The sequence below is a fragment of the Corythoichthys intestinalis genome, chromosome 18, assembly GCF_030265065.1.
Source record: "Corythoichthys intestinalis isolate RoL2023-P3 chromosome 18, ASM3026506v1, whole genome shotgun sequence".
NCBI classification, from domain to species: domain Eukaryota; kingdom Metazoa; phylum Chordata; class Actinopteri; order Syngnathiformes; family Syngnathidae; genus Corythoichthys; species Corythoichthys intestinalis.
This window is the reverse complement of record NC_080412.1, coordinates 27301055-27320579: the sequence shown is the minus strand read 5'-3', so window position 1 is coordinate 27320579 and position 19525 is coordinate 27301055. Positions and strand designations below refer to the sequence as shown.

Below are 19525 nucleotides of genomic sequence, written 5' to 3'. Positions count from 1 at the left end.
CTGCCTTTTATTTACTATGTGCCATGTTTGTCTTTGTTGTAAAGCACTTTGGGGACCTTTCGGGTTTTGTAAAGGGCTATATAAATAAATTTGATTTGATTTGATTTTTAATATTACAAGAAAAATGTTATGCAGAGGTGTACTACTAATAATAAATGATACTACAGTATATTTATAGTGGTGGCATAGAGTTGGGGGAGAGGCGCGGAACGTTTACGTCTTCCTCTGGGGGGCATAACAGAAAATAATTGATAAGCACAGAACCAATGAGACGTCGCAACAATAATCACATGACCCCATTATACCAATCAGACTTAAGCTTGCTGCTCTACGATCACGCCAGCCTGTTCAATCACGTGGCGTCTATAAAGCACCCTAAAAAATGAAGAATTTGACATAGAGCACCACCGTCAACATGACCATAAAGTTCAAAGCGCGGATTTTAATCTCTCTCCCAATTTTTATTTGACACCGAGTGACCACAGAATACTGGAGATATGATCCTTTTAGTTTCATAAAGGGAAATGTTTTCTCCACTAGAGGGCACTATTGGGAAGAATAATGCTTCATTTCTATATTTTTTTCTCTCGCCAGAATTCAATGTTTTTTTTTTTTTTTTTTTGTATTTCTTTGTCTTAATATAACATTAACAGTTCATCTATATAACTTTGTGCTTTGTGCTGAGGAAAAAATACCATTGTTTAAAAAAAAAAAAAAGTATTGTAAGCAGTTACTTACAATGTTGCTCATTACTTGAGTATTCTTTTCACCAAATACTTTTTTACTTATACTTGAGTATCTTTTTTTGGATGACTACTTTAGTTTTACTCGAGTAATATTATTGTAAAGTAACGCTACTCTTACTTAAGTCAAATTTTTGGCTGATCTACCCACCTCTGCCCCTATTCATGAACATAATGTGGGCTTTTACATCGAAAATCTCGTACAGGAATTCAGGAAACGGGTCAGTTTCCGCTTGCATCCCGGAAGTGACCAACAGCTAACAAAATTAGCTACTTTGTGACCAAGTGAAGTTTTTTTTTTCAGCATGTAAACATTTTTTCAAAATCCTGAGTGTGCGTATGACGACCGGAGATGAGCGTCACTTTGGACGTACGACTCAAAAGGGCCAATAAAGTTTATCATGAGGGGGTAAGTACATTGAACGTCAAGTAATGCTAAAAGGCTAAGCTAACGTCTGTTTTGACAGAGGAAGCGTCATTCCGCTTGTCTCATGACTTGCGCATGATAAGATTTTCTTAAAACTAAGGAGTTTAATTTATTGTTTCATTGTATAAATCCTAGTTCATAAAAAAAAAAAAAAAAACAACCAAGCCAGTCTAAATTTACTGGAAACGAGTACTACAAATATACAGTCTAGTTAGTGACATGAAAAATTGCTTCCTAAAGTCAATGCCACGATAATAAACATGTTGCAAAGTCTTTATGAAGACATATTCTGTTGCTAAAGCACTTACCAATTTTTGTTTAGGTGCATCTAAAAGTTGACAGTCTTGTATGATGTGACTGAATGATGCTTAATTTATTGACAGCAATAGACGTCCAATCTATTTGAAGTGGCTGCACCCTCCCAGATGAAATGGATTGGACGCCTACTATTGATACTCATTTAAAGGCTTAATAATGACATTCAAACAATTAGGGGAATAAACCCGATGGCTTTTAAAAAAGGATTTAATCTTTTACTACAAGTGCATTTCATTTTGGAATCTAAACTGCTGGCCAAAAGTATTGGCACCCCTACAATTCTGGCAGATAATGCTCAAATTCTCCCAGAAAATGATTGCAATTACTAATGCTTTTGTAGTAATATCTGCATTTATTTTGCTTGCAATGAAAAAACACAAAAGAAAATGGGGGGGAAAATCATTAACGTTTTACACAAAACTCCCAAGAATGAGCCGGACAAAAGTATTGACACCCTTTGAAAAATCGTGATGCTTCCCTAATTAGTGTAATTAACAGCACCTGTTACTTACCTGTAGCGCATAGCAGGTGGTGGCAATAACGAAATCACACGTGCAGCCAGTTAAAATGGATTAAAGTTGACTCAACCTCTGCCCTGTGTCCTTGTGTGTACCACATTGAGCATGGAGAAAAGAAAGAAGACCAAAGAACTGTCTGAGGACTTGAGAAGCAAAATTGTGAACAAGCATGGGCAATCTCAACTTTACAAGTCCATCTCCCAAGACCTGAATGTCATGTGATGAGTGTCATCAATAAATGTAAAGCCCATGGCACTGTGTCTAACCTCCCTAGATGTGGACGGAAAAGAAAATTTGACGAGACATTTCAACGAAAGATTGTGCGGATGGTGGATAAAGAACCTCGACTAACATCTAAACAACTTCAAGCTGTCCTGCTGTCTGGGGGTACAACAGTGTAAACCCGTACTATCCGTCGGCGTCTGAATGAAAAGGGACTCTATGGTAGGATACCCAGGAAGACCCCACTTCTGAACAAGAAACATAAAAAAGCCAGGCTGGAGTTTGCCAAAACTTACCTGAGAAAGCCAAAAATATTTTTGAAGAATGATCTCTGGTCATTTGAGACAAAAGTAGAGCTTTCTGGGAAAAGGCATCAACATAGAGTTTACAGGGAAAAAAACGAGGCCTTCAAAGAAAAGAACACGGTCCCCACAGTCAAACATGGCGAAGGTTCCCTGATGTTTTGGGGTTGCTTTGCTACCTCTGGCACTAGACTGCTTGAGCGTGTGCATAACATTATGAAGTCTGAAGACTACCAACAAATTTTGCAGTATAATGGTAGGGCCCAGTGTGAGAAAGCTGGGTCTCCCTCAGAGGTCATGGGTCTTCAAGCAGGACAATGACCCAAAACACACTTCAAAAAGCACTAGAAAATGGTTTGAGAGAGAGCACTGGAGACTTCTAAAGTGGCCAGCAATGAGTCCAGACCTGAATCCCATAGAACACGTATGGAGAGATCTTAAAATGGCAGATTCAAATCTCAAAGACTTGGAGCAGTTGGCCAAAGAATAATGGTCCAAAATTCCACTAGAGCATTTTAAGAAACTCATTAATGGATACCGGAAACAGTTGTTAGCAGTTATTTTGTCTAAAGGTTTTGCTACCAAGTATTAGGCTGAGGGTGCCAATAGTTTTGTCAGTCCCATTTTTGGAGTTTTGTGTAAATGTGTAAAATGATCATCTTTTTTTTTTTTTTCATTCTCTTATGTGTTTTTTCATTGCAAGCAAAATAAATGAAGATATTATTACCAAAGCATTTGTGATTGCAATCATTTCCTGGGAGAAACTGAGCATTATCTGCCAGAATTACAGGGATGCCAATACTTTTGGCCAGCAGTGTAAATCAGAATGTAGAAATCATGCTTGTGTTTTTCATTGCTTAGGAGTCTGTGGCCGGCGTCATCGTGCTGGCATGCAGGGAGCCAATACAGCACCACGGCATCTCCCTGAGCATGGAGGGCCTGGTCAACCTGCAGCTGAGTTCCAAAAGCGTAGGCGTCTTTGAGGCCTTTTACAACTCAGTCAAGGTAACCAATTTTACAGCGATGGCATTGAAAAAGTTCACTCGTTAAAGTCATCAGTTCTCTGCTTGCCTGTGAGGAGTGTTTTTAAAGCGATTACAATGATTACCTGGAGCTTTGCTTTCGCAGCCTATAACTTTGATCAGCAGCAGCATTGAGGTGGCAAAGGCCGGAAAGATTCCAGGAGGCAAGACTGAAATCCCCTTCGAGTTCCCACTCAACGCCAAAGCCAATAAAACTCTGTACGAGACCTACCACGGAGTCTTCGTCAACATCCAGGTATGCAATCATTAGGCTAAGTAATTTGTTTATTGGTCTATTGCCAAAAATGGTAGTGAATGAGTTAATAATGAGCTATACATTAAAATATAACTAGAATATTGTTGCTTCCAACCAGTACTCTCTCCGCTGTGATTTGAAGCGCTCCCTGCTGGCCAAAGATCTCAGCAGGAACTGCGAGTTCATCGTGCACAGCCAGGTGAGGCAAACACACTACAATTTTTAAAAGTTTTTTAAAATGTTTTTTTTTTCATATTGATAACCAGGAAGCTGTTTAACTACACTTTAGTTCAGTGTTTAGTAAAATATCAACTGCGGGTCGCATCTAGCACACTTTAGCCATTTATTTGTATATATCTGTGTCTTTCTCTATTGACAAATTGCTGTATAAAAATGAGGTAGAGTTAAACCATTTATAAATGTTTTCCATTATTGTGTTTCTTTTTTAATCTATCATGTTTTTAGCCACAGAAATCCCATGTGGGCACCACCCCAGTAAACTTCACTATCACTCCAGACACCCTGCAGAACGTCCGCGAGGTAGACCAAACCTTTTAGTCGCTTCTTTGTTGCTGCCAAAGTCAAACTCACATGAGCCCCATTTTCCATCCTTAGCGGAGTTCGCTGCCAAAGTTCCTCATCCGAGGCCACCTGGACAACACCACCTGCATCATAAACAGGCCGCTGACCGGAGAACTGATGGTGGAGAGCTCCGACGTTCCCATCAAGAGCATCGAGCTGCAGCTGGTTCGAGTGGAGACGTGCGGTAAGGCTGCCTCTTTGCCACATTCCCAAAATATACAGAAATCGATGGCTCCTTGCTAATGTCACGCTGTGCAGGTTGTGCTGAAGGCTACGCCAGAGACGCGACAGAGATCCAGAACATCCAGATAGCTGAGGGCGACGTCTGCCGTGGGCTGCCCATTCCCATATACATGGTGTTCCCCAGGCTCTTCACCTGTCCAACCTTGGAGACGACCAACTTTAAAGTCGGTCAGTAGGTTTATCCAAGCCGAGAGTTGATATACAACCCCTAGCAAAAAGTATTGAATCACCAGTCTTGGATGACCACTCACTCAGACATTTTATTATGTAGAACAAACTCAGATAAAAAGCTTGAAAAAATAATGAATTAGTACAAAAGTGCAACTTCTTGGCATTCAGGAACACTAAAAGAAATGAATAAAAAACATTGTGGTGGTCAGTAAATCTTACTTTTATAGAGCAAGTGCAGGGAAATACAGAATCACTCCATTCTGAAGAAAATAATATGGAATCACTCCAAAATACACACAGATTAGATCTGATCGTTAGTCAGCAGTTAAAAACAGTGCAGTTATCACACCTTGGAGGGCTCCTGGACCAAGTGGATTTATAAGAATCATGGCTCCAACAAGAAAGCTGTCTCTTGAGACCAAGGAGAGGGTTATCAAACTTCTTGAAGAAGGTAACGCTACATGTATGGTTGCCAAAGATGTGGGCTGTTCACTGTCAGCTTAATAAAAATCTAGACCAAGTACAAACTGCATGACAAGGTTGTTAAAAGTTAAGCGTACTGGTAGACCGAGGAAGACATCCAAACGTCATGACAAACAACTAAAGGCCATATATGTTGAAAACAGAAGATGTACAACACAAATGAAGAAATGGGAGGAAGCTGGAGTCAAGGTGACAGAACTGTGCAAAATCGCCTAAAGGAAATGGGATTTTCATTCAGGAAAGCTAAAAGGAAACCATCATTGACACTTAAACAGAAAAGAACAAGAATGCAATGGGCGAAGGAGAGGCAAATCATGTACTGTGAATGACTGGATGAAGGATATTTTCAGTGATGAGTCAAGAATCGGCATTGGACAAGGTGATGTTGCTGGATGCCATTGAGATTTACAAAGAAGAAGCCTGAAGAAAACATCAAAATTCCCTCAGTCCTTGATGATATGGGGCTGCATGTCAGGCAAAGGGACTGGGGAGATGGCTGTGGTTAAATCTTCAATAAATGCACAAGTTTTATATTGAAAGTTTAGCTTTATCCCTTCAATTGATAATATGTTTGTCATTTTCCAAGATGACAATGCATCATGCCACAGAGCTAAATGTTAAAGCATTCCTTGGAGAACGACTCATCCAGTCAATTTCATGGCCTGCAAATAGCCCAGATCTCAACCCTATTGAAAGCCTGTGGTGGAAATTGAAAAAATGGTCCACAGCAAGGCTCCGACCTGCATGGATGAGCTGGTAATTGCAATCAAATATATTTGGCACCAAATTGATGAAGAACACTCATCAAGTCCATGCCTCAGAGACTGCAAGCTGTCATAAAAGCCAGAGGTGGTGCAAATAAATACTAGATGTGTTTTGATTGTTATTTCTTTATTTCTCGTGATTCCATGTATTTTTTCTCAGAATGGATTCTATATTTATTTCCCTGCACTTGCTCTATAAAAGTAAGATTTACTGACCACCACAATGTTTTTTATTCATGCTAGAGTCGCACTTTTGAACCAATTCATTATTTTTTCAAGCTTTTTATCGGAGTTTGTTCTACATAATAAAATGTATTTAATAAAATGTTTTCAAAGCAGTCCAAATAGTCAGCTCCCAGTTCAAATGAATTCGACGTCTATCGCCGCCATTGGCAGTGACACCTCAAACTACAACGTTTAAAGAACAAGAATTAGCTTTCGATGACAATATAATTTATTTACAGATCACTCAATGCATTGCATTCTTTTCTCACTGTTGTGGCGGACTCTCAATAAACTTATTAGCATGGCACATACTCCATGTACTCCTCTTTGAAACTAATTTCCCCATAGAAATCATCTGTTCAAAAGTCAGTCAGCAATCTTTTAACCTTTCACATAAAAGACTAAAAAATAAGTTAACTGTATGTTTATATAGTCTATTTATTACATTTCACATAGCTGGAATTTCAAAAGTAACCAACGTTCCCACTAAGTATGGGAATACAAGAGAAACAAATCCATACCATTTTCAGTGAGATTCATAATTAGAATCATGCACTTTGTAGTACATCAGCATCGTCTAGTTTATGCAGTGAGCTAAGTCTTTTGTTTCTTTCCTCGCAGAGTTTGAAATCAACATCGTCACAGTGCTCCATGACGACCACCTGATCACGGAGAACTTTCCTCTGAAGCTATGCAGGGTCTGAGTAGAATGGACTTATGTATGGATCAATAAAACAGTTGAAGAATCCAGGTTTGATTCATTTAGTTTTTAAAAAAAAACATCTTTTAAATTGCTCTTTCAGGTTTGAAGTAAGCATTGAGGTCACTTAGAACGCAATCTATGTACATGCTAAAATGCTGAAATAGTACCTCCGGTGGAACTATTGATGCGGTACTTTGGTTCATGGCTCCACCTGGGATGTTGCAGTTTGTGATAGTCGATCCATGTGAAATACATGATCGATACTTCCGATGGGATCAGCGACATGGATAGCAGCATGAAAAAGCGCCGCCCTTAGGTGTTGCTTTGGGGGCTTTTAGTTGGAACGAGAGGTGTTTGATGACCGCATTGTCAAAAACTTTATCGTTGGATGTCACGGCCTCCACCAGTTCTTCCGGTGTGTTGAACTCAGCCAGGAGATTTGTCACCACGGGTACAATCACTTCCTCTAGGTTGGCCAGCGTCTCGATGTTGTGCATCTCCCCCGGGTTGATCTCTCTCAGGGCCATGGACGACAGACGCTGTACTGCCTCCATCAAGTCATTCGGCCTCAGATTCCTCTTGCAATTCCTGGGAAGGCGCTGGCCCAGCTGGGTAGTCAGCGTAAAAGCCAAGACCTCACTCAAATCGTTCAAGGACAGCGGTTCCTCGTCTGAGATTTTGGAGGATCTCACGCAGCTCTCAGTAACACACGAAGACCGATTTAGGCTTTCGGAATTTAAGGTTTCATTAAAGGGAGTTTCTGTGTCGAGTTCTTCCTCCAAATCTTCCGCCGTGTTCAGGGCGGTGACGACCAGCTGGTTGATCTCGCCGACCGCGCCGGACACCTCGTCGGCGTACACCTCCTCGCCTTGCGGCTCTGTCTCTATCCAGAGAAGCAACTGCTGAAGAAACTTCCAGGCCGCGTCCTCGGTCATGGCGTACAGGACCTCCGGAGAAAACTTCTGCCCGCCGTCCCAGTGCTTCTTCCCCCGCCGTCCCCAGAGCACCGAATCCACGAAAGGCGTGTTGGAGCGGCTTGAGGGCACCTCGTATACTTCGCTTTGAGTGGACATGATGTATTCATACAGGCGGGAAGTGAGATCTTGGGAAAAGCTCTGCAGCTTCTCATCCATGTAGCGCTGGATTATGGCTCTGCGAGCTTCCGGCTCCATTTTGCTGAGCTCTTCAAACAACTTAGACACCATGTCTTGGATGGCCTCGAATTCAAACTTGGGATTCTGCGATGGTCGGACATGTAACGTGCTGCTCCTGAAGGTGCCTTTGGAGTCCCCTCTTGGGGACTTTGGCTTATCTGATCTGAGCGAAACCAGACACCCTTCTTGATTCTTGAATGCGCGCTTAAGTCCTCCCAACATTCGCCCAAACTGCATACGCGCAAACCTGAAGAAGTGAAATCTGCGCCGTTTGACATCGCCATCCGGGCTGACTTTCTCCTGCGACTTAAAGAAATTCTTGACCTTGTTGGAGATGAGCTTTAGGTTGAGGTTGAAGCGGGTTAGACGACTTTCCGAGCGATCACCAGAGCTGCTGACGGGTTTCTGGATGATGCTCCTAGTGATGTCAAGCGCGGCCATTTTAGCACTCTCAACGTCTTGAGAGTCAGAGTATTTGCTAACTCTTTGCTCTGAGCCCTCCTCGTCGGAACTATGATCCAGTTTTTCCACGTCGATTTTTTTGTCACGCCTCATGAGGGACTTATTAGCACGAGACCACTTCAAGAGGATTCCGCAGACAGCGTCCGTCATGTCGCTGGCTTTCATGCCTGAGCGGCCGCATAGAACCACGCACGGTGTGCGCGCCCGGGCGAACACCTGCCTTAAATACTCCACGGCCTTACGGAAGATGGAAGACAGGTTGCCAACGCTGGACATGGTGCCGCGGATGAAGAGGGTGGGGTCCGACGGCCACTCGGAGGAGTTCTGGGCCACGGACAAGGCCGACGTGACACGGTGCTTCACCTCTGACTCCACTAGTGTGGTGAGTTCCCCCGCACCCTCGTACTTCTGCGGCGGAAGATCCAGTGCGGCTGCGAAGGTCTCGGTGAGACACTCGCTCAGCTTCGGACTACACCGGTCGATTGCGTTACTCATCTGTAGCCGGAGAAGTTGATTTTTTTAGGCACAATATATCACACTTTGCAAATATATATATTTTTTATATATAGAAGTTCAGTTCTGACCTGTGATTGCGAGTAATGTCCATGCAGGTGCTCACTGATGGCGGGCAACAGGTGCCTCACCACGTCAGAGGATATCCTCTGGATCACATCGCTGATGGTGTCGGCGATGATGGCCTTGGTCTCCGAGTCGGGGGTTCCCGCCACCAGCAGAGCCCACTGGGCTGCGGAGATCTGCTCGAAGCTGGATTTCACCAGCTCCAAAATGACTTCCTTTGGGAAATAGTCGACCTCCATCTCAGGGTGGCTGGGAAGTGATGTCACAGGTTCAACGACGTCATCTGTTTGATGACGCCCCCAGACGATGGGTCACTAAAAAGTCAAATCCTCGCTAGAAATTTCAGTTTCCGGGAAGACCTAAGTTCTGTTGACTCAAATTTTCCTCATTTATAGTAATTTGCCTGACAGTCCGAAATGGATTCTAAAAGGGGGAAAACAAACAATCGTGTGAGAAACAGGTCTATTTTTCATCTGTACCCACGTATCAACCCAGTAAATTATGTATTTTCTAGGGGTGTCAAACGATTAAAAATTTTAATCGAGTTAATTACAGCTCAAAAATTAATTAATCGTAATTAATCGCAATTCAAACCATCTATAAAATATGCCATATTTTTCTGTAAATTATTGTTGGAATGGAAAGATAAGACCGAGATGGATATATACATTCAACATACGGTACATAAGTACTGTATTTCTTTATTATAACAATAAATCAACAAGATGGCATTACCATTATTAACATTCTGTTAAAGCAATCCATGGATAGAAAGACTTGTAGTTCTTAAAACATAAATAAAAATAATAAATAAAATATAAATATATAAATAAATAAAATATATAAATATTTATAAAAATTTATAGAAAACAAAAGATAATAACTAGTACAAGTTATAGAAATTTCATATTAAAACCCCTCTTCATGTTTTCGTTTTAATAAAATTTGTAAAATTTTCAATCAAAAAATAAACTAGTAGCCCCCCATTGTTGATGTCAATAATTACTTACACAATGCTGATGGGTGCTGAAGCCTATAAAATCAGTCGCACCCAAGCGCCAGCAGAGGGTGGCAAAACTCCAAAAAACACAACAAGTGCACCTTTCACTTTGCAGTCCTTTTTGCTGTCCTTTATGTTTGAGCGGGGCATTTGTCTGTTAATTGCGTCAAATATTTTAACGGGATTAATTAAAAAAATTAATTACCGCTCGTTAACACGATAATTTTGACACCCCTAGTATTTTCACTTCCAGAAAGAGCAAAATTGACTGATTTTTCTTTTAGAGAAAGACAATGTTTTTAGTGTGACAGCTGTTTTTATAAATATTTTATTTTGAGCATTCAGCATTTCAGTTAACTTCCAAAAAGTAATATTGATGTTTCATCTGTAGCTTAATGCATACAAAAATTCTTCACATTAATAAACTATTGAGTTGTAGTTAAAATGAGCTTGTAATGTCAGTCTGACTCACCTGTGTAGCCAGTAAACACAGCAGGAGCTCTTTACAGTTTAGCAGAATTTGAAATAGATTTAAAAAAAAAATACAATTGTGTATTCCTTTTCCAGAAGCTGAGTGACAAGAGGACTACAACACAGGAAGAGAAATCGCGCACTCAAATTCACAGTGTGACGTCACGGCGATTCATGGGTGACCACAGACGGACGTCGCGTGCTCGCCAATGACGTCATCTTTTGTACAAAGATTAAGGACGACGCCTAAGCTGTGAGTGTCAATTTAGTGCACCCTGACCAGTGACGTCACTACCCAGCACTGTAAGCGACACCGCGATGGGAAAACCAAATTAAGGCAACAAGTACGAGCTTTTGCTAAATATAGTTCTGTCTACGTCCTGCAGGTGTCAGTATTGCGTATTTCAAGTAGTCACTCAAAACACATCAAGACGACTGCAGATGTACAGTTGCCTTGTTTGGGTGCAACTTTGACGTCAAATCGTTACAAAACCTCAGCCAAACAACTGTACATTTTCAGCCGCACATATTTCAGCCTACTGTAAAATTAAACGCATGACTGTTATATACTTGGTCATTCTTAAAATGTTTGAAAGTAGATGAGATTAAACGGGAGAACAGACACCTGGATGTAACGTAGGTTAGTATGGGGCGCCGTTTGTATAGCAGATCATGCTGAAAATTACGACATTTTCTCACATTTAGCGCCACACAGTGTTAAAAACGTGGTGTGAAATTTTTACCCTTTTTTTTTGTTGCACATTTACAACATTGTTTAGCAACTTAAATATTTTTATTTTTATATAATAAGTATTAGAATTGGATCTGTAAATCCAGAACTAAGTATTTATTTAAATCATAAGTGTAAATCTTAAATGAATTTCCAAAATGTAAATCTGATACGTATAACCTAAATATTTATTTGAAATTTATATTCGAAATACTTATTTTAAATAGGAATATTATATTTATATCCTAAATCTTAAATCTGAATATGAAATCTAAATGTAAATACTAAATTTAAATGTTTTATCTGGAAACTGTTGCAACTACAGTGATCCTTCGTTTTTCGCGGTGAATGGGGACCAGAACCCACCGCAATAAGTGAAAAACCGCGAAGTAGCGACGCCGTACTCTCCATCAAATTGGTGTGCATGGATGTCACCCCAGGAGGAAGCCTCTTCTGAGGACGGTACACAAGAAAGCTCGCAAACAGTTTGCTGAAGACAAGTCAACAAAGCACATGGATTACTGGAACCATGTCCTATGGTCTGATGAGACAAAGATTAATTTGTTTGGTTTCTGATGGTCTCAAGCATGTTTGGCGGCGACCAGGTGAGGAGTACAAAGTTAAGTGTGTAATGCCTACAGTCAAGCATGGTGGTGGGAATGACCACCCCCACCACCTCTTCAATCTCTGCAGCAATGCTGACAGTACTCCTGCAACGAGTCACATGACATTTTGGAGGGAAAATGACAAGCAGTACTCAATTTGGACATTTAGGGATGTAAGTAGTTCCCATGCAGTGTACTCACTTTTGTTGCCAGGGGTTTAGATATAAATGACTATATTTTGAGTTGTTCTGAGGGGGAAATAAATTAACTCTATTATATAAGCTGCACACAGACTACTTTTCATTGTGTCAAAGTGTCATTTTGTCAGTGCTGTCCCATGAAAAGATATACTTAAATATCTGCAGAAATGCGAGGGGTGTACTCCAGTGGCGCCACCAGGGGGTGGCCAGGGGTGGCCATGGCCACACCTATAAATTGGTTGGCCACCCCACTGGTCACCCCACTTGCCAGTATATCGTTAGATTGTTGTAGCATCATTTATGCATTTCATCCCAAATGAATGCATTTATTTTGTTTTGTTAAATGTAGGGCTGTCAAATTTATCACATTAATGGGCGGTAATTAATTTTTTAAAATTAATCACGTGAAAATATTTATCCCAATTAACGCATTTGCAGTATGACTCATTCACGTATTGCCGCAAACAGCCTACAATGGCGTCGTTTTACTTGTATACAGAGATAAGAGGCGGTGTCAAATGAGTGGAGTAGATAAAAGCGTTCATTGGGGCCATGCTTTTAATTGGCAAAAGCTTTGTCATCTCTCCCACAGCAACTATAAATATTGTGGGAAGCGACGTAGGGAAGAATGACAGGAGTCTTTTTTTCTTTCTTTTTCTTTTTCTTAACACCCTGTGGTGTACACAACGCAGAGAAGATATAGCATTTGCAGCCACCACACACAGTCATGGTTACACCACTTCCCATCATGCATTTGGGTAGAACAGTTAGGTCGCTACAGTATCATTTACTGAAAGCTCAACAAATACACTAGATGGCAATATTTAGTCACAATATACAAACTTTATCCTTTAAGAATTACAAGTCTTTCTATCCGTGGATCCCTTTCACAGAAAGAATGTTAATAATGTTAATGCCATCTTGTGGATTTATTGTAATAATAAACAAATACAGTACTTATGTACAGTATGTTGAATGTATATATCCGTCTTGTCTTATCTTTCCATTCCAACAATAATTTACAGAAAAATATGGCATATTTTAGAGATGGTTTGAATTGCGATTAATTACGATTAATTAATTTTTAAGCTGTGATTAACTCGATTAAAAATTTTAATCGTTTGACAGCCCTAGTTAAATGTACACCTTATGCCTAATATATACATAACACAATAAAACAGAATTGTTGTGGAACTCAAAATGTTGACTGGACAATTACGGACTATGCCCATTAAATCATTAGTAACATCAAATATTATACAATACACCCAAGTATATCAGTAGCCGTGTCCTTAAGTCTTTCTGATAGTTTTCCCCTGACCTTTTTACTGCAATGATATAATGAAAACCTGAAATTATAGCTTTTAGTTTTGGCCACCCCAAGATTTTAAGTGGCCCCATCTGGCCACCCCTATGAAAAATTTCTGGAGGCGCCACTGGTGTACTCACATTTGTGATACACTGTATATCTGAACTCATTATCTAATGTGGTTGCTTAAAAGTTGGTGGGGACAATTTGAGTTTTATTTTCCTACCGTCCCTATGCAAACCTACGCCCTTGCCTGGGTATCTGTCTTGACTAATGAGTCCACTAGAAGAGCCAATCAAACGCAGGGACTTTGACTTCTCTTGTTCATATTTATGTAAGTAGTCAGTAAGTAAAAAGAGGAACCAAGCTTGGAATCTTGAGCGTTTACAGAAAACAGTTGCAGATGTTGTCACAACAGGACATTGAGCTCCACAACAAAATGGAAGAAGTCAAAGTAGGACCCTTTTTTCTAGTCATTTAACTTTTGACATTGTACTCTGCTATTGTATTGTATTGTATTTGTTTTTGGATACAAAACCGACAAAAGACTTAATTAGCATGTGCCCAATGCGCCAAACAGATGCGGAAAATTGATACAACTAACTAAAAATGTATTTTCGCTTTTTGTCTTTGTTTGGTAGGCCTTCAGTTCTTAAAACAGGAAAATTCTCACACAAAATCGTAACATGTCCCTGATTTTAGACCCAAATATCGGTTACTCTTTTTTGTAGTCCTCCTCCAGCTTCAGCTTCTCGGCATTGTTTAGGAAGGCGTCGTCATTGCAGACCTGCACCTTGTCGAAGAAGTTAAAGTCAGCCACGTAGCGGCCGCTGTCTGTGCTGAAGATCACGGGCTTAAACTCGTACCCCCACAAGATTTCACCGGGAATGTACGACGTCCTGCTCTGACAAGTGGCGGCCGTCGACTCCATGGTGGCGTTGAGCGTCACCAGCAACTCCATGTCGCGGCTGGCAAGATTTTCTGCCGTGAGGCCGGCCAAGGGGCTGCGCTCATCCAGGACGTGGTAGAACGTGAGCGGCAGAATGAGGAACGGGCACTCACTGCTGGAGTCCATGAGGAAGTCCACCGATGTCTGGTGGACTTGTGTTTTTTCACCTTCTTGGGTGACATTGGGGTGGAGGAGTTTACCGCTGAGCTGGCACTGGATCAGAAGACTCTTGCGCATGTTTGCAACCCGAACCATTAGGCAGAGTTGGCCCCGTCGGTGGCAAACCACAGCGCACCGGCTGAACTTGATGGTCTCTGCTCTTTTCTTGGGTCGCGCCAACTTGGCCAGAAAGGCCCCTGTAACAAAGATCTCGGCCAGGCCGGTGATGACCAGCTGGGCTACTAGCGTGAAGATGGCCAACGGGCAGTCCTCGGTGATGTAGCGGAAGCCGTACCCGATGGTGGTCTGCGACTCAAGTGAGAACAGGAAGGCGCCTGTAAAGGTTTTGACGTTCTCCAAGCACGGTGTGTGGTTTGAGCTGAGGTTGGGTTCAAAGTCGCCATTGCCCATACCGATGAAGTAGAAGAGAACCCCGAAAAGTAACCATGTCATGATAAAGGTGGAGGCGAACAGGGTGATCTTGTAGCGCCACTTGATGTCCACCACCGTGGTCCAGATATCGTGCAGGTACATCTTGACCATTCCTTCCACATTGTTGATGCGCACATTGTTGCGGCCGTCTTTGGAAACAATTCGCCGACGGAACTCGGGCTTCCTCACTGCCATCGCGCTTCGGTTTTAGATGCGGTTTCTTGGGAAAACAAACTGAGGGGGAAAAAATGCAATAACTATTAAGAAGGACTGACTGAATTTGACTCGTTGTAAATTTGTTGAAGTCGTGAAGATGTTGGTATGCGAACATTTGCTGTCCCACGTAATTACTATGGTAGTCATGTTTGTATGTTTGAAACTTCTCCATATTTATAGTCGTTGGTGACGTTAGTACCTGGCAGCTAACTTAAAGAAGTAATAAATATGTAATATCTATGGTTCAATTTGTTGCAGTACCATTCAAATCCAGTAGATGTCAACTGCGTGCATTTCTTAATGAAATAGCGCCCAACTCCATTATGTAGCCAAAATTGTCAACTCGAAACGGGGGCGCCGTGTAGAGTTGAAAAGGGATATTCTAAGGGCCCATGCCCTGATGGAGCCCACAAAGAAAATTAGAATATTAGGTAATCATTTGCAAATTTAAATATTAATCATTATAATTTTAATAGGAATAAAATGAAGGGTTCCTTTCTCTTGTTTTGTTTTTGGCAAAAAGTAAACACCCAGAGAGCATATGTATTGCCAGCCACCCCCCCAACCCCTGTATTTTCATTAAATGGTTTGGTCCGCCCTTCCTTCGATCAGACCGGGAGCAGCAATGCGAATTTACACCAGTCAATGACTCGGAGTGTGCGCTACTGCAGAAGTGTTTTCAAAACAAAAACCGGGTTATCAAAAGAGGAAAGAAAAGAAAGCAAAACAGGAGAGGGGTAGAAAAGGCCAACAGGATGTGACAAGGTACTCCATAAAGGAAGGTTGGTGTCTTCTGTCAGTGTAGTGCAGAAAATTAACCTGTTATCTTAGCCCACTCCAGCCCCATCTGGAACCTCGCAATATCTATTACAAAGCTCCGAAGTGAGGTCCCAGCTCACTCCGTAAGAAATACGGGATTTTCCCGGCCTCAATGAGCGATATTCAGCTATTCAAAAACATGGATTCCAAATAATGACAGCATTTTTGGGTATCCTAAAGATGTTGAAAGTTGGTGTGGATTTTTTTTTTTTTTTTTAAATCGGCTTGAATACAGTTCGTCAAGAATTTATTGAATTTAGTTGGTTAACAAGGGACCTCGCTTCGGAGCTGTAGCCTACAGTGGAGATCGCGAGTTTCCAGATGGGGCTATGCCTACTCCATAATGAAATACTGTAATTGTTTGCTAGCTAGTGTTTGCTCCACTTTTAGCTTACATTTAATCAGTACAGCAGGCAAACCCTTAGCAAGCTCTTCATACTAAAACAGTTGTATACTGTATACTGCAATGTATACTGTAGTATAGTTAAAACAAAACATTAATTCTAAGTCATTCATTATGGTATATGCTTTGAGAATATTTCTAATAAAGATATAGATTGTAAAAGATGGCCTTCAGTACATTTCTTATAGATGATATCAGTCTATTCATTATTGCTCTATATGCTGTAGGTTTACATAAATATATTTTCATCTTAAATTAATGCAGAAAATGCACAAATTAGTGTGAAAGATTCACCAGAATGCAGAAAATTACGTTTTTGATACTCTAAATGTGTGTGTGTGTCCCGGCACTAGTGGTGGGGCCCAAAGTGATATCTTTTCATGGGGCCCAAAATCCCTGGCAGCGCCCCTGACTCGAAACAACCATCAATGGATAAAAATAGAGACAATGTTTATATGCCATTGGCTTATTGCTGTTCCACCTGAGTCCTGAGGGTTACAGTCAAACAAATGAAAGGTTAAGAGTCTGATCTGATTGCACGATGGCCTGCAACTTTGGCCTCGATGGATTGTGGAACCGAACTGAATAAAAAATAAAAACGCAAAAAGGTGATATTTCAGATTTAGTATGTATAATTGTACACTGTAAATAATTAGCGATAAGCTACTGTAGAGTTTGACCTGAAGAAATAGTCAATTAGTTCCAGCCATTATGACTCAAAAGTTAAAAATTAAACTGAAGATACAAACAAATGGAACAAATGTCTACACTTTTTTTCATGAAACTAAGTAGTGGTCTTGGTCTCGACTCCTAAAAAAATTCAGTCCTATCATAGTCTGAGGAAAAAGAATTGTATCAAAATACAAGCACAGTAGAATTTGGTTTAGATCAACATTAATGTCATTTTGATTACAATACAATAATTGGTTTTATTGTTACCATAATTTATAGTAGGTTACTATAAGATATTTTCTACTCACTTCATTTTTAAGTTCAGCTTTTTTCCTGTATAAAAACGCTAAATAACAATAACTAAATAACTCAACCATATTTAGAAAATATTGTTAACTTTATTTGGGTAAGCTATTGCACATGAATACTGACTGTGATCATTTGTGAAAGTTGTGGTGTCACTCACCTTTTGAACGCGTCTGCGGGACACCTCGTAGAATGACGCTCACCTGTCAACATCTCTGGCCTTATAGGATCTTTCTCCACCTTTTGTCCCGCCTCGCCAGGTGAACTTTAGCACACAGTGAAAGAGAGTAATTCCTCCTTCATACCATATACCTGTCCACCGACAAGAAAAAGGCCCCTCCAGCTGTTGTTTTGTTTTATGGTTGTTTTCGCTTTCAACACTCGCCCAGATTTACAATAATCGACTCAAAAGGTCACCTGGGAAATAGTTCCGTAATGAACTCATACCAAAATGGAATTTTATGTTTACTTGGGCTATCTAACTGATAATTTTTTGGGGATGATCACAAAATCTGCAGGAATTCTTATTTTATCAATTTAAAAAAAAAAAAAAAAAAAAAACATTCCCTCAATGGCAGCCAATAAGCTAAACCAGTGTTGTTCCAATACTTTTGTGAAAGTCACCAAGTTTTATACTGAAGTTATTACATAGGTTAAATGATTTTTTATAAATGAGGGTTTCTAATACAGTGGGGCAAAAATAATATTTAGTCAACCACCAATTGTGCAAGTTCTCCTACTTGAAAAGATTAGAGAGGCCTGTAATTGTCAACATGGGAAAACCTGAACCATGAGAGACAGAATGTGGAAAAACAAAATCACATTGTTTGATTTTTAAAGAATTTATTTCCATATTAGAGTGGACAATAAGTATTTAGTCACCTACAAACAAGCAAGATTTCTTGCTGTCAAAGAGATCTAATTTCTTCTAACGAGGCTCCACTCGTTACCTGTATTAAGGGCACCTGTTTTAACTCATTATCGGTATAAAAGACACCTGTCCACAACGTCAGTCAGTCACACTCCAACCTCCACTATGGCCAAGACCAAAGAGCTGTCGAATGACACCAGAGACAAAATTGTAGACCTGCACCAGGCTGGGAAGACTGAATCTGCAATAGGTAAAACGCTTGGTGTGAAGAAATCAACTGTAGGAGCAATTATTAGAAAATTGGAAGACATACAAGACCACTGATAATCTCCCTTGATCTGGGGCTCCATGCAAGGTCTCATCCCGTAGCGTCAAAATGATAACAAGAACGGTGAGCAAAAATCCCAGAACCACACGGGGGGACCTAGTTAATGACCTACAGAGAGCTGGGACTAGAGTAACAAAGGATACTATCAGTAACACAATGCGCCGCCAGGGACTCAAATCCTGCACTGCCAGACGTGTCTCCCTGCTGAAGCCAGTACATGTCCAGACCCGTCTGCAGTTCGCTATAGAGCATTTGGATGATCCAGAAGAGAACTGGGAGAATGTGTTATGGTCAGATGAAACCAAAATAGAACATTTTGGTAGAAACACAGGTTCTCGTGCTTGGAGAAGAAAGAATACTGAATTGCATCCGAAGAACACCATACCCACTGTGAAGCATGGGGGTGGAAACATCATGCTTTGGGGCCGTTTTTCTGCAAAGGGACCAGGACGACTGATCTGTGTAAAGGAACGAATGAATGGCGCCATGTATCGAGAGATTTTGAGTGAAAATCTCCTTCCATCAGCAAGGGCATTGAAGATGAGACGTGGCTGGGTCTTTCAGCATGACAATGATCCCAAACACACAGCCAGGGCAACAAAGCAGTGGCTTCGTAAGAAGCATTTCAAGGTCCTGGAGTGGCCTAGCCAGTCTCCAGATCTCAACCCCATAGAAAATCTGTGGAGGGAGATGAAAGTCAGTGTTGCACAACAACAGTCCCAAAACATCCCTGCTCTAGAGGAGATCTGCATGGAGGAATGGGCCAAAATACCAGCAACCATGTGTGAAAAGCTTGTGAAGAGTTACAGAAAACGTTTGGCCTCTGTTATTGCAAACAAAGGGTACATAACAAAGTATTGAGATGAACTTTTGTTTTTGAC

General features: G+C 40.9%; 3 protein-coding genes across 4 annotated transcripts; 1 reads left to right on the top strand and 2 right to left on the bottom strand.

Moving 5' to 3' along the window:
* The first annotated feature begins 953 nt into the window (after nt 1-953).
* Nucleotides 954-11781, top strand: vps26c (VPS26 endosomal protein sorting factor C). The gene is made up of 9 exons (XM_057821714.1): nt 954-1152; nt 3392-3535; nt 3659-3808; nt 3927-4007; nt 4274-4348; nt 4424-4574; nt 4649-4801; nt 6898-7027; nt 10742-11781. Exons 1-8 carry the CDS (start codon nt 1096-1098, stop codon nt 6978-6980), a joined length of 894 nt encoding a protein of 297 aa, XP_057677697.1. The 5' UTR covers nt 954-1095; the 3' UTR covers nt 6981-7027; nt 10742-11781.
* On the bottom strand, nt 6498-11516 carry LOC130906951 (uncharacterized). Of its 2 annotated transcripts, XM_057821712.1 has the most exons (3): nt 10647-11516; nt 9180-9597; nt 6498-9090 (listed from the first exon to the last, which is right to left on the bottom strand). In XM_057821712.1, the coding sequence occupies exons 2-3, from the start codon at nt 9411-9413 to the stop codon at nt 7255-7257; spliced, it is 2070 nt and encodes a 689-aa protein (XP_057677695.1). In that variant the 5' UTR covers nt 9414-9597; nt 10647-11516; the 3' UTR covers nt 6498-7254. The 2 variants fall into 2 exon arrangements, with proteins under 2 accessions (XP_057677695.1, XP_057677693.1); XM_057821710.1 differs by lacking the exon at nt 10647-11516 and having other exon boundaries at nt 9180-9950.
* kcnj15 (potassium inwardly rectifying channel subfamily J member 15) lies at nt 11687-17680 on the bottom strand. The gene is made up of 2 exons (XM_057821713.1): nt 17606-17680; nt 11687-15263 (listed from the first exon to the last, which is right to left on the bottom strand). Exon 2 carries the CDS (start codon nt 15222-15224, stop codon nt 14205-14207), a length of 1020 nt encoding a protein of 339 aa, XP_057677696.1. The 5' UTR covers nt 15225-15263; nt 17606-17680; the 3' UTR covers nt 11687-14204.
* Between the last annotated feature and the right edge of the window lie 1845 nt (nt 17681-19525).